General features: G+C 39.5%; 1 protein-coding gene across 4 annotated transcripts in view; it reads right to left on the reverse strand.

Annotated features, from left to right (window-relative positions):
- The window catches only part of EXOC6B (exocyst complex component 6B), a 643,271-nt gene that overhangs the window by 395,105 nt on the left and 232,245 nt on the right, over window positions 1-15,921 (reverse strand). For all 4 annotated transcript variants that reach the window (XM_044663035.1, XM_044663036.1, XM_044663033.1 and 1 more), the window contains exon 7: window positions 3,273-3,449. In XM_044663035.1, the coding sequence (XP_044518970.1) occupies window positions 3,273-3,449 (177 nt within the window). The remainder of the gene's footprint in view (window positions 1-3,272; window positions 3,450-15,921) is intronic.

Genomic DNA, 15,921 nt, shown 5'->3' on the forward strand with positions numbered 1-15,921 from the left:
TTCCACCTCACTTGCAGTTGAAAACTTCTATGTGGTGTCCCTCCCACTAGAGAAGAAATATTCTTGCCTTTCATTTGTATCTGCAGTGCTCAGTACAGCGCTTTCAACAGAGAATGTGCTTTAGAAATACTTTCTTCATTCATATGATCACAGGTTTAGAGCTGAAGAGGAGATCCCCTAGTCCAACCACCTCATTTTACAGAGAAGGCAACCACCAATGATCTTCACTAGCTACATGCTGATGGGCAAGTTCTTTAAGGTCCAAGAGCCTCAGATTCCTAATCTGAAATGAGAGATGAGAACAGTATCCACCTCAGGTACTTGTTAGGAGGAACCTTGGCAAGCTAAAGGCAAGAGGGAAACGTGAGCTCTTTTTAGTACTGCCCAAAGCCATACAAAGGTGGAGTCCAGATCTAAGGCAAGGTCTCCTAACTCCAAACCCAGGATTCTGTCCCTGCCTTTTTCTTCCTTCCAGAGTCTCCCTCCCCTGGGCAACCTACTTCATCTGGGGTTCCAATATGCTTTGCTCAGAAGTGATCCCCTCATGAAGTCCCTTGGGGGTTCCATGACACAGCTAAAAAGATATAATCTCCCCAGAACCATTCATGTTGCTATTGAAGAGATCTGCTGAAAAATGTGAGGAATGAAGGTCAGCATGACACAGTGGGCCATAGAAGACCTTATCTAAAGGATTTCTTCATGCCATGCAAAGACTATGCCAAGAAACCAGTTTTGAGACATCTAAATAAACAATTCTCTGCATGAGGTTTGAGATGAAGAATGCCTACTAAAAAGAGATCCCAACTGAGAAGTAAATAAATATATGGTAGAGATTCCAACAACAAAAAACGAGTCAGTGGGAATTTCTTTGACAAATGAAATGCTGAACTCTGCCATAAAAGAAGGAAGCAGAAAAATCAACTGATCCGATTCAATCCAAGATTATGTGGCCCTGGGGTAAAGGCAATTCATAGGACATTAACTCCTCATCACATTCATGCAGTACCGCACTCACAGAAAGATTTCCCTGGCTTTACTGCCTTCATCCTTTTTGGACTCTGAAAGAGAAGGAAACCGGGGAAGAAAGACCCACAGGAATCTGCCCAAAGCCCCTAGAGTAAGTAAGTCTTTGACAAGAAGAGTTCCTACCTAACTAAGCAGTGACTGAGAGATGAAGCCTGAAGGTGTATTTCATGACCTAAAACTCTCGTTTCAGTAGTTCCATTTGTGGCCTTTCATCACATAAGTCAGGAATGATTGCTTCTCTGATTGAGTTAGGTAGCCCCATCTCCAGCACAATACCAGGTACTTTAGTAAGCCTGCCAAAATAAAAGGGGTTGACTGGTCTCTTTGAAAAGGGAGATGCCATCAGGAAATGCTGGGATTTTTTACAACTAAGTGTCTCACAAACATGCCTGCAAGTTAGGCTGGATAATGTTCCTGAAGCAGACCAGGCACTTAGAGGATTGATGCATGTCACTCTGGTAACAAGTGGCCATTCTTCCCCCTCTCTTTACACAAGTGCAAAAAATCCCCACCATTGCCCAGTCTGCAGGAAAATGCCCAGTTTCCCTCACTGTAGACTCCTACAAGGTAATTTTCAAGACAAACTGCATCGTGTGGCAATGCCAGCAAAGACCCTTTCTTTCTCCATAGCATGGGGTCCATGGGCCATACTATTCTCTCTCATTCATGGGTGAAAATGCAGTCACTCTCAAAAGGGAACTTGTAAATAAACTTTTGCAAAGAGAACCAAAAGCATGAAAATGCCCAGAGAAGCCTCTGGTCCTGAGCCATGATGAACATTTGGGAAGCACACAGTTAAGGGAACCTGAGATAAGGAATATTCTGAAGAGGGATGGCTAGAATGAAGATGAAAATGTCTGCCTATCTCCAAAACACAAAAACTAAGGGAGCCCCTTTGAAACTCATCATTCATTGTTGTTCAGTCATGTCCAGTGCATCCCATCTGGGGTTTTCTTGGCAGAGATAATGAAGTGGTGGGTCATTTCCTTCTTCAACTAATTTTACAGATGAGGAAACTGAGGCCAACAGGGTGATGTGTCTTGCCCAGGGTCACACCTAGCTGGGAAGTGTCTGAGACCAGATACAAACTCAGGAAGAGAAGTCTTCCCAACTCCTGGCCCCATTGTGCTATATCCACTGCCCCATCTGGCAGTCAACAAGGAACATAGCATATGGATGCTAATGAGATAAATGATAGAATGTCTGGGATGGTAAGCTTCCAGAAAGCTGATTCCAAAGGTTAGGGACACACCACATCAAGCTGCTAGGTGATGCAGTGGGTTTCATGTTGGACTTGGAATTCAAAGGCTGGAGTGAAAATCCTGCTTGTGACATTTCACTTGTTCTGGGCCTCAGATTCCTCATCTGTAAAATGGAGATGATAACAATGGCTCCTACTTCACAAGACTGGTAAGGATCAAATGAGTTTTTATATATGTATATAAAACCTCATTTGATCTATATATATATATATATACATATATATATATATATATGGAGAAAGAGAGAGAGAGAGAGAGAGAGAGAGAGAGAGAGAGAGAGAGAGAGAGAGAGAGAGATTTATACACACACACACAGGATTATATTTGAGAATCTTAAAGCACTATATAAACCATAGCTATTGTTGCTGTTATTATTATGATTTTCCTTAATGATCCATTATGGAATTTATTTGTATTTGCAATCTATGCCACTGCTCTCAACTCCTTTACGACAAGTCCCTGTTGGGAAGAACTCTGATCAGCCCTAACTTATCTATTTAAGACTTAAAATGGGGCCAACCAATTGTCTTTGAGGCCCTAAACAATCCCATCTTCACTGTATCCATCAAATCTCGAGCACACTCTTCTTCTCTAGGGCCCTTGCCCTCCCAAACAAGTTAAAGAAAATGATTCCTTTATAAGAAAGAAGAACCCATCAGGAATGGAAAGGATCACTCCATGACTAACTTGTTTCACAAACTTGGGTTTTTGTTCACTGGAATTTTTAAGTGAACTCAACTCTGGAAAAGTCACTTGACCCCCCCCCCCCCCATTGCCCATTCTTACCACTCTTCTGCCTTGGAGCCAGTACATAGTATTGATTCCAAGACAAAAGGTAAGTGTTAAAAAAAAAAGTGAACTCAACTTCGGGATGCCATATTTACATCCAAGCCAAGGATAGATTGCATATACCCCAGCCACCCAGACACTGCATTCCTGACCCAGCAGCAGGCATCTCCCTTACCCCCATTCAGCCCCAATTACCTCTTCATCCTCCTCCTCATCTTCCACATCCAGGATCCCTGAATCTTGTTCTGACTTGGGGCTGGTGCTTTCAATCTCTGTGTCCGAGCTGGTAAAGGCATCTTTCTTGGACTTTTTCCTGCTACCTATTCTGGGCTGTTGTGAGATGATGTTATCCAGGTTCCTTTGCTGCTGTGCCTAGGACAGAAGAAGACAGCTAAGAAGGGAACATTCACAGTCGTTATTTTTTAACAATTGAGAATTTTCTAGAAAATACATCAAGGCAATATGCTAGCACATCAGTGCCCAAGAATCCGCTGGGACAGTGCAAATACTTTCCATATCCTCGTGTGACCTGGCAAATTTACTATTGAAAAAATAACCAGAAAGCCTTCCATGGAATCCCCGCTCACCCAGTGATCACTGGGATGACCCTGGGCAAATCATTTGGCCATTCTGGGTCAGTTTCATCATCTATAAAAATAAGATGAGTGGGCTAGCTTCACTCTGCATCAGTCCACCTAAGTTCCCATACTTATCCACATTCCTCATATCCATTGATTCTTAAGAGTACAGGGATATTCCACTTCATAAGCAGAGCCAAAAAACAACACACAAAGACTTCAACACTAAGTGAGAAAAATCACTACCAAACAATTGAACATAAATACTTCAAAGTTACAAAGAGCAAGCTTGATCTTTCAAAAGAGATCTGAGAAGATGGCTCTTCTATCTCCTTTGTGGAGGCTGAGGGAGTGGACATCCCACTACCTAGACAGTCTTCTTTGTCTGCCCTTTCATCCAGCCATACCACTGCTGGGTTTATACTCCAAAGAGATCATAAGGAAAAAGACTTGTACAAAAATATTTGTAGCTGAGCTCTTTGAGGTGGTAAAAAAATTAGAAAATGAGGGGATGCCCTTCAACTGGGGAATGGTTGAACAAATTATGGTATATGCTGGTTATGTAATACTATTGTGGTCAAAGGAATAATGAATTGGAGAATTCCATGTGAACTGAAAAGACCTCCAGGAATGGATGCAGAATGAAAGGAGCATAACCAGGAGAACATTATACACAAAGACCGATACACTATTAGCAGCAATGCAATGATCCAGGACAATTCTGAGGGACTTATGAGAAAGAAAGCTATCCACATTCAGAGGAAGAACTGTGGAAGTAGAAACGCAGAAGAAAAACAAATGATCAATCACATGATTCAATGGGTATATGATTGAGGATGTAGACTCTAAATGGCCAGTCTATTGCAAATATTAATAATATGAAATAGGTCTTGATCAATGACACATGTAAAACCCAGTAGAATTGCTCAGTGGCTAAGGGAGAGGGGTGGGAGGAGGGAGGGAAAGAACATCAATCATGTAACCATGGACAAATATTCTAAATTAATAAGTTAAAATTTTTGAATAAAAAAGTTTAAAAAATAGACAGTCTTCTTTATCAGTTTTGCTCATCTCTTTCGCTTATTTTCTTTTAAAAATTAAAAAAATCTTTGTGCTGAAGGATGGCTCTCTGTCAGGGAGAGAGTAGGAATATAGGGAGAAATATCAGCAATGTCAAAAGATATCAATAATAACATATTCTTAAAAAAAAATCAAGGGATTGGCCTAAGTCTTCTCTTGGATCAAGTTCAGTTTTAACTCAGGGCTACACAGCTTATGTTTGTATAGTTTCATAAGGTTTGCAAAGCACTTTATACATGTCAACTATCCTAGAAGATAGGTATTGTTATTGTCCCCATTCCACAGATGATAAAACTGAGGCACAGAGATGAAAAGATGTTTGCCCAGGGTCACACAGCTAGGGAGTATCTGAGGTAGCATTCCTAGAACTTCTCAGTCTCATCCTTCTACACATTATATCGGAGGCTCACAGAAGGGAAGATAAAAGAGTCTTCATTTTATCCAATCCCGATTTTAATAGATGTGAACCTAATCCTCTTGGCTCCAGAGTGAGTGATTTTACACAATCCCACTCTAACCTCCTCAGGGGGCTAAAGGTATCTTTCATCAGGGCAGTCTGGACTTTGACGTAGAAGGGAGGGATTTCCTTGACCACTTGTCAGATAATAAATACTACATCTATACCCTAAAGGCCCAGAGTTTTAGTGAGATTTGTTTTTCTTAAATTCTATGAGATTTCACTTGTTTCATCTAAAATAGTCCAGTGAAATTTCATTGCAGGGATGAATCGGTATGATATGGAATCATGAACTAGTTGACCCCACTGGAGTTTCTTTGACCTTAATCTTGGGGAAGCAGGAATGAAAAGGTTTCCCTTTTGCACTTATAAAGGGGAAGGAAGTGTTAGAGCTTAGCTCAACATTACTAACTGAAAATGGAGTGGGATTCAGAAAGGCACAAAAAACACGAAATATAAGATTGCACAGAATCAACAATAAGGTTGTAAATTCCTCATCTGTGTATGACACTTCTCCACTGGAGGCAGGGAGAGGGGAAACCAGCTCAGCAGAGTGGTTCCTGTGGCTAATGGCAGGAGGCCTTCAAATCTGAATGAGTTCAACATCAATGTCAAGAATAAAGCAGTAGATGCCAATCGGTGTTAGCCCAATAATGCACTGGATGAGCAAGAAACGGTAAAAAAGGAAAAAAAAAAATAGGGATTGTAAGAGTGAATTTCTGCCAGGAACATGAAAAAAAAAAGACCATGCATTCCAGAGGCTAGCACAGAAAAAGAAACATTTTTGACTATACACAATCTATTGGCATTAGGGTTCGACTTACCTCAAAGGATACAATGGCCTCTATTCCTTAAACAAAGGTACAGAAGGAGACCAGAAATCTTTAAACTGGCCTTGCAATTAAGACCACTCTCACAGCCATTCTCAAGCTCACTTAAACTCCTAGGGTAACAGAACTTCAATTCTTTCTCACCAAAAAAAGGGCATCTACATTTTCCTGGGATTCTGTAAGTTGGGCCAAAGTGGAGAGTTAAAATAATAGATCATCAAGTATGGTATTATGGGTCAAAGAACTGTACCCCCAAACTAAAAGTTGAAGCCCTAGAAGCTCCATCCTGGCTCTGTTAGGGCCAATGGGTAAGACATCTTGCCTTAAGCACCAAGGAGCCTATTTCATTCTATGAAAGGGAGCAGTCAATGCTGGTCTGGCAAGCAGACAGGCCATTAGATGAGTGAGCACCACAGCAAAAGCACAGAATGATGAATTGGCCTCATTGTCACTGTTGTGGATACGAATGCAAATTACCACCTAATAGCAACCAAAATGTTTCCAGGGGGCCGATGGAAAAAGTAGAAAATTAAAAAGCAATCAACATAAGAGAATAAATGGAGCCCCAAACAATGTCACTTTCAATGAGAGCCCACAAAAATCCAGCCCCAACCCAGAGCACCTCCACACCAGGGTTAACATGCTCCTCACCAAAGGTTCATCCTCCAGAGGGGATAGCTGCAGGGTGGGAGTGGGCAAATGCCCAAAGGGAGGAGAGTTCTCGTTTGGGATTTTCTCTAGACTGGTGACCACCCCTCCCTCTTAGCTATCTTCATGGCCTGCCCACCCCATGCCTCCTCCACTTCCATGGCTCAAGGCTCCTTTTCTTCAGGCAGTCCTACTGGTTAACAGCTGCAGGACATCAGACTTTCCAGTCACTGTCCTCTCTTACATTCTGTCCCTTAACCATCTTGTCTATTCTCGGGCTTCAACTATCATCTCTTAGTGTGTGAATAACTCCCAAATCCAAGTCTCTACCCCTACAGACACTGCCAGCTCTCTAGGGAGAATCTCTACTTGGATATCCCATCCCCACTTCAGATTCCTGGGTCTAAAGGAAGATGGAGTCTTCCTTGCCCGACTTCATCATGTTACCCCATCAGACAATAGTTCTAAAGCAGCTTTTTCGACATATCCATTATGTGGGTGGCAGTAGTTCTCGGATGGCTTTAAAAGGCTACACTGGAGTCTGCCATTTATGTCTACCAAAATCTGGCCCCAATCTTGTAGCTGGTCCAACTAGAATGAGATGTAACCACTCCAGACAGGCTGCTCTATTCACCGTCCCATAAGCATGATGCCCATTTCCACCTGACCCCTTGGTGCATGGCTACCACTTCACCATCCCCAGAAATGTACTAGCTTCTTAGTCTTCCAAATCATATCCCTTAAAAAGGAAGCTGAATTGGGAATCCCTGATCCTGAGTTCAAATCCTAACTCTGCTACTTACTACATGTCTGTGACCCTACACCTGTTCCTGAAGCTCTCCGGGGCTCTGTTTCTATATCCTAAAAGAAGAAGTTTAGATTAAAGAACTCTTCTGGGGACTCTCTGATCTCTGTCTCCAAGCCAAACTGAAGTCTTCTTCCTCCTTGTCTCCTGCATGCTAACAGAGATCTTTCCTTCTTCAGACCACCTAGAAGACATTTTCCATTTCCTAAAACACAATTTTTGACAGTGTACACACACATGCAAATAGAGATACATATATATGCATACACACATGCATACACACATATATATATACATATACATATATATGTACACAGATATATAGATATGTCTCTGGGCTGTTAATTATCTTTCTGTGTGCATGTGTCTGGTCTAACTGCCCCAAAGGAAGGACTATGCATCATTCTACTTGTTAACTGCATGAAGGGGAAGTAGCAGAGACTGAGGTGAAGTATTTACTGTCTTTAAATATTTACCTTTTCAGGGCCACATAGTATCTGTTAATGAGGCTAATCAAATTCACTACTATGGACCAATGGAGAATGATGGGAGGACAGCATTCATTGGTTTGCTGTTGTCCAGGCCTTTGATTTCATCAGTAGAGGAGCCTCCTAGGGAGGAAACACCGTAGAAAATACCTGGGCAACTGTTCACAAGGAACCAACCAGAATTTATTAAATATACTGTCCCGAGAAATGTGCTAAATACTAGGACGTCAAAGGAGCTGGCACTCTACACACACACACACACACACACACACACACACACACACACACACACACACACACACACAATGGTATATAGGGGAATAGCAAGGAAGATGGTTTGGCTTATTCACAGTGTTAGGATGATCAGCTTGGAACAACAGGTTGGAGCCAGACTGGGAAGGGCATTAAAGGCCCTAAAATGATTTTCAGGAGGAGAGATACCAAAAAGAAGAGAATTTCCTGAGGCCCTGAGGTGACTCTCCCAAGGTCCCTCAAGCCAGTAGGTGTCAAGGCTGGGGCTCTGTTCCATGCTGCCAACAATCCACTGGCAAAGGACACATTAAAGCCAGCAGAGAAGATTTTCCTTAGAATACTGCAGATGCCAAAATAAAAAATTGTGAAATGCCTACAAATCTTAAGGATACCAGGTACCATGTGCCCAGGGGTTAAAAACATGAAAATTAATGCCAAAGGGCTCTCAGGGCCTTTATCTCGGCCCAATACTGACCTCTAGTGGCTAAAAAGAGCTGATGGTCAGCAAACCCAATCCTCTGGTCACACAAGACAACTTAATAAGCAGGAAGAAAAAAGGGTGCAATCAGTCTTATCAACAAGCATCTATTAAGCACCTACTGCGTGTGAAGTGCTATGGCATGCTCTACAGAGGCATCCAAAGGCAGAAATGAAACAGTCCCTTTTCCCAAGGCGCCCACCAAAGGATTCAGGATCTGTTCCAATGAACAAGGACTTCACCAACACCAAGGCCAATGCTGACCTGCTAAGCTGACCGTGCAGCGAGTCTGAAGAAGGGTGTCAGTATGTGCCCACTGCGAGAGCACTGGAGGCAAGCAGAGCGGGGGCCACGGTCACAAACAACCCAAACCTTGCCACAAATGACCATCTATTTTCTGGGTGTGCCATGCTCACACATGGCCATGGAGGAGATGATCGGATTTACCGCTGCTTTCTAATTGAGTTGCAGTGAGGTTCACTAACAGGCCACTCTGTGGCAGGGTCAAGACAGAAAGCTGGATCCTGCCCTGTGTCCATTTGCTTGACTTATACTAGAGTAATTGTAAGAACAAGGAAACTTCAAAAAGGGAGCCCTGCATTCCTCTCTTCACCTCCTCCAAGAAAGAGCCACAATATCAGAAAAACAGGAGAGAGGCTCAAAGCAAAAAAAATAAGCAGAAAGAACATAAATTGTGCCCAGACAAAGGGATGGGGGTTGGGGAGGGGGAATGAGGCAGTTGATAAATACTATGTAAACAATTCAGATGATCTCAAAAAAGAGATGGCTGGTGCAAAGCTTCTTCACACAGAAAACCTCTTCTAGTCTCAAAAATGCTACTAAAAGAAATAGAATGAGATAATCTATCACCAAAATACTCTTCAGTTTCTCCTTTGACTTCAAGGAGTTTATGAGAGACAGACAGAGAGTTAGTAAAAGAAATACAGAGTGAAAGAAACAGAGAAGAGGTAGGGAGACAGAGAAGATGGAGAGGCAGACTCTTCTCATATGTTGTCCTTGGAACCTTTTGACAAATCCATGAAACAAACCTGGGTTGGATTACCTCTGTAATTTGCCTAAATTCCCACAGAGATTAAGTGAGGAAGCTAAGATTTAAATATGGGTCTTCTGACACCAAGCCCAAAGTCTTTCCAATTGAGAACATTTCACAAAGAATTCTGTAAGTTGGCAAGATTAGTCTTTACATAAAGGAAGATCTCATAAATAAACTAGAGGAGTATGGGAAAATAGACCAGCCAGGTCTATAGATGTTTATGGATTAAGGAAGGCCTGTTGACAAAACACAAGAAAAAATACTATAAGAAATAAATATATAATTTTGATTACATGAAATTAAGAAGACTTGGCACAAAATAATGTAACCCAAATTAGAAAACAGGAAATTGGAAGAAAATTTTTAAAACAAGTTTCTTTGATAAAAGCCTTATTTCTTTTATAGGAAACAGAGATAAATTTGTAGAGTCATTCCCAGGATAATAAAAGGCAAGTTTTCAGAAGAAAAAATTGAATTCATGAATATGAATTATATTTTTAAAAATAACTGATTAGAGAAATGAAAACTAAAACAACTCTGAGGTACCAAACCTCATAACTATCAAATAGGATGCCAAAAAAGGAAAATGGCAAATGTTGGAGTGGATGGAGAAAAATTTTAATATTAATGCATTGTTGGAGAATTTGTAAACTAGTCCAAACTTTCTGGAGAAAAATCTAGAACTGTGCCTCACAGGCTACAAAATTATGCATTCCCTTTGGCCCAGCATACCCCTAAGAGATTATATCCCAAGAAGATCAAAGAAAAAGGACCTACTTGTACAAAAATATTTATAGCAACTCTCTGGGGTAGCACAGAATTGGACATTGAAGGGATGGGCCTCAACTGGGGAATGGCTGAACAAGTTGTGATATATAATGATGAAATACTATTGTTCTGTAAGAAAGGATGAATATGATGGTTTCAGAAACATCAGGGAAGGCTTATATGAACTAATGCAGACTAAAGTGAACAGAACCAACTGAACAGTGTATACAATAATAGCAACATTGTATGATGATCAACCATGAAAGGCTAAGCTCCCCTGAAGACCATAATCCAAAGGGCCTATGATAGATAATAAATGCTCTCCACCTCCAGAGAGAGAATTGATGAACACTGAGGGAAGCCTGAAGCAGCCTTTTAAAAATTTTTAATTCTTTTACTGTTTTATTATGTTTGTTTTCTTCTGTAACATGTTTAATATGCAGATATGTTTGGTACATTCTCATATGTGTGATCAGAATCAAAGAACTTGCCTTCTCAAGGAGAAGGGTCAGGAAGAAGAGATTCCATTTATTTATTTATTTGTTTGTTTTGTTTTGAATATTTTCACAGTTACATGTTTCATGTTCTTTCCCGCTCCCCCAAACCCCACCCCCAGCCAAAACACAATTCCACTGGGTTTTACACGTATCATTGATCAAGACCTAATTCCATATTATTGATAGTTGGACTAGAATTATCATTTAGCATCTACGTCCCTAATAATATTGCCATCGGCCCATGTGTTCAAGCAGTTGTTTTTCCTCTGTGTTTCTATTCCCACAGTTGGAAAAAGAGAATTTAGAACTCAAAAATTTTTTTATATGTAATTGAAAAATATTTAATGAAATAAATTTTTTAAAAATTTAAAAACATGTACATACAAGAATTACAAGAGAGAGAGCCAGACTAGAGATAGGTCTCAGGTTCAAGTCTGTCCTCGGACACTTCCTAATTATGTAACCCTAAACAAATCACTTAACCCCACTTACCTAGCGCCTTTACCACTCTTCTGCCTTGGAACCACTACTGAATATCAGTTCTAAGATAAAAGATAAAGATTTAAAAAAAATTTTTTTACAGTCTTTTTTTTAAAGCCAGGGACACTTTCTTTTTAATTGTCTTCTAAACTTATGCCTAGCACAATAATAAAAAGCCACAGACACTTCAATTTACCAAAAACTTGCATATGTTTTAAGGTAAGAAATAGACAAATCACTAAATTTTCCAATTAAGAAATCCAAAAGGCTCATGGTAGTTAGAACCTTCCAAATCTTCCCCATGGTATCTTTGCCTCCAGCTGCTTTCAATTAATAAGAGTAGCTGCCAAGTTTACCTATCATTCTCTTGAACCTGCACAAAGGCATAAGAGAAAAGAGAAAATAAAGGCCCCAGAAGACAAGAATTTCTACCCTCCAGGATAATGGAGTTCTTACTTTCCAGCCTGGATTTCCGAAAAAGATAAAGTGTAAATAACATAACTAATTAAGACAATTAATAGTGTCAGCAAAGTTGCAAGCTAAAAAATAAGTCCTTAAAAATCAATAGCACGTTTATATAATAATATTTCTTTAAATATGAGAAGCAATAAAACAACTTCAAAAAGCATAAAATATATGAGAATCAACCTACCTGAGCACACAAAAAACATACATAGTGCTCTTTAAAGAAAAAAGGAATTTTTAACAACTAGAAGAGTATTCAATGTTCATGGCTAGGCGGTACCAATATAATAAAAATGACAATACTAATAAATTTACATGTTTAGTGCTATATCAATCAAACTGCTGAAAGGATACATTATAGAACTCGATAAAGTAATAACAAAATTCACTTGTAAAAATAAAAGATTTAAGATATCAAAGAAAATTATGAAAAGAAGTGGGGATGAGAGTATATAGTATTTCCAGACCTCAAACTATATCATAAAGCAGCAGTCATCAAAACCATCTGGTATTGCTTAATGAATAGAGATGGATCAATAGAACTGACAAGACAAAGGAGAATCAGAAATAAAAGGTCTCAAAAGCCCAGAGTGTGACAAAGTAGAAACCATAAAATGCCCAAGAAAAAAAATTCTTTATTAAATAAAAAACTACTCTGAAAATTAGAAGGCAGCTTGGCAGAAATTAGGCTTAGACCAATACTGTATACCCCATCTCATAATACAGTCTAAATAGATACAAGATCTTAACATTAAATATCAAACTACTGAAATTTTTTTAAGAGAAACAGATCAAACACCTCCCATAGATAGGAGTAAGAATTCTTGACCAAACAAGAGAGAAAGTCAATCACAAAACATAAAATTGAAAATTTAGTTTCTTGAAACTAAAAGACTTCTTCACAGACAAATAAATATAGTGCTTCTACTCTTCATTGCTCTAAAGTAGAAGAAATGCACATTCTAATTAGATTACCACTAAAAACATTATTTTCTACAAGATGCTAAATTAGCTCACTTTAGGGCTGCAGAAGTGTTTTAACTTGTTAGCCATGTTCAAATATGAAATATAGTATGCCAGTGTTTAAAAGTACGATGAGGAAAAGTGTCATGTACAGGAAAAGTATGTACCGGGACACATTTCATAGCAGCAGAGACAAAGGAGGACGTGGGCACCCCTAAGTGGAGAATGGTTGGGTCCCCTCTGGTCTGTGAAGGATTTTTTCACACACTCATGTTTCTAGGCTCTCTGTTTAGATAGTCCCTCTTACCAATGAGAGTCCAAGCCACTCACTACTCCCCATAGAGTGAGTTTTTATCCATGTCTTCCTCATCAACTCACCTCAGAGGGTCCACCCAAGATGCTGGAGGCCTTCCTCACTTTCTCTTGGCATGCCAAAGTACCAACAAAGCACTCTGGATGTCTTTTTAGGTGACCTACTCTTCTTATTTTCCTATCATGCATGTATTTGATTACACCTCTTAATCTTTGAAATTTTTCACTGGCCATGACTGCTCACACCCAGTCTCAGCCTTTCCATTGCCCTCTTCTTAATTCACTTTCAGTTCTTCAGAGACTGTTATGTCCCATGCTTCACAGACCTAAAACCAACAGCAATACAATATCAGGGCTAGAAGATGGACACCTTTGTCGCTGTTTTTATTTTATTTCCCCCAATTACATATGAAAAGGTTCCAAAATTTTAAAAAGAAGTTTGAGTCTCAAATTATTTTCTTCCCTCCCTCCCCACCTCCATTATCTATCTGATATAGATTTTAGATGTGCAAGCATGTAAAATATTGTTTCATAGTAATCCTTTTGTGAAAGGAAACTTGAAGGGAAAAAAAAGTGAAAAAAGTTTGCTTTGGCCTGGATTCCAACTCCATCAGTTCTTTCTCTGGAAGCAGATGACATTTTTCGTCATTTGTCCTTTGGGGTTGTTTTGGATCATTGTATTGCTGAGAATAGCTAAGCTATTCACAGTTGTTCATCATACAGTATTGCTGACACTGTGTACAAATGTTCTCCTGATTTTGCTTATTCTTCATTCTGCCTCAGTTTGTGTAAATCTCTCCAGGTTTTTCAGAGCTCCTCCTGCTCATCGTTTCTTATAGTACAATAGCATTTGATTACAATCATACTATAGGAGTTACTACAACTTATTTTATAAGTTACTCTAACTTACTCAGCCATTCCCCAATTAATGCATATCCTCATTTTCACATTCTTTGGCCCCCCCCCAAAAAAAGGATTGCTGTAAATATTTTTGTACATACAGGTCCGTCCTCTTTTTATTTTTTATCTCTTTGGGATACAAACTAGTAAAGGTATATTGCTGGATCAAAAAGCATGAACTATTTTATAGCATTTTGTGGCTTAGGTCCAAATTGCTCTCCAGAATGGTTGGATCAGTTCACAACTCTTCCAACAGTGCATTAGTGTCTCAATTTTCCCACATCCCCTCCAAATGTTATCATTTTCCTTTTCTGTCATAATAACCAATCTGATATGTGCGGGGTAGTACCTCAGAGTTGATTTAATTTGCATTTCTCAAATTAATAGTGACTTAGATTATTTTTGCATGACTTTTAATTACTTTGCTAAGAATTACCTGTTCACATCCTTTAACCATTTATCAACTGGGGAATGACATTCCTATACATTTGACTAATTTCTCTCTGTTTTTGAAAAATGAGGCCTTTATTAGAAAGATGTAAAAAAAATCACCATTATAATTGCTGTATATTATTTTCCATCCTCTCTCTCCCTGTTTCATTTTTGACCTCCACCTCCCCCAATTTGCCCCCTTTTTTTAAAATGAGTCCTCCTCTACCTTCTTTTATCCCCTTGCCCTTGTATCTTCCTGTAAGGAAAGATAAATTTCTATACCCAATAGATTGCATATGTCTCTCCTCTTTGAGTCAATTCTGATCAAAGTTCAAGTGCTCCCATCCCCTACTCCTCCATCATCCCCTCCATTATATTTTATTTATGATTATGATTATTTTTATTTTTAAACCCTTAACTTCTGTGTATTGGTTCATAGGTGGAAGAGTGGTAAGGGTGGGCAATGGGGGTCAAGTGACTTGCCCAGGGTCACACAGCTGGGAAGTGTCTGAGGCCGGATTTGAACCCAGGACCTCCTGTCTCTAGGCCTGACTCTCCATCCACTGAGCTACCCAGCTGCCCCCCTTCCCCTCCATTATAAAAGCTCTTTCATGCCTCTTTTATGTAAGATAATTTACTCTAATCTGTTTCTCCCTTCCCCTTCTCTCAATGCATTCCTCTTCCTTACACCTGTAACAAATAAAATTGATATAAAAGTATATATTTAAAAATCTTAGGGTTTTATTGTAATCAATATTGGTAATTAAGCCATGTGCCTTATAAGATGTAATTCAAATGCCCCGCCATGTTTTCCCCCTGGCTGCTTCCTAGGAAAGAGCATCCCAATCAAGTTCTGAGTCTGTCTACGTAATCACACTTCCTGCCACCTGAATTATGTAAGAGGAGTCATGGGAAATGTAGTTTTCAAGTCCCCTAAACATCCACAGGAAGTTTATATCATGGATCTCAATATTATGACCTCCAAATTTCCAATATCACACATCTCTATTTTATTTTTTTAAGATATCATCCCATCATATTCAACTTAGACCTTTGCCTTCTGTACACACACACACACACACACACACACACACACACACACACACACTCTACTTCTTTGGAGTAACAAGAATCTTCTTCCCGTGTAGGTATGTACACAATTCAACCTCATTGAATGTCTTTTGATTTCTTTTTACTGTTTACTTTCATGCTACTTTTGAGTCATATTTAAAAGTCAGATTTTCTACTCAGTTCTGATCTTTTCATCAAGAAATCCTATTTCACTGAATATCCACTTTTTCCCCCTGGAGGATTATGCTCAGTTTTGCTAGATAGGACCCTAGATCCTTTAATGTAA

Source organism: Gracilinanus agilis, chromosome 2, assembly GCF_016433145.1.
Source record: "Gracilinanus agilis isolate LMUSP501 chromosome 2, AgileGrace, whole genome shotgun sequence".
In the NCBI taxonomy this organism is placed as follows: Eukaryota; Metazoa; Chordata; class Mammalia; order Didelphimorphia; family Didelphidae; genus Gracilinanus; species Gracilinanus agilis.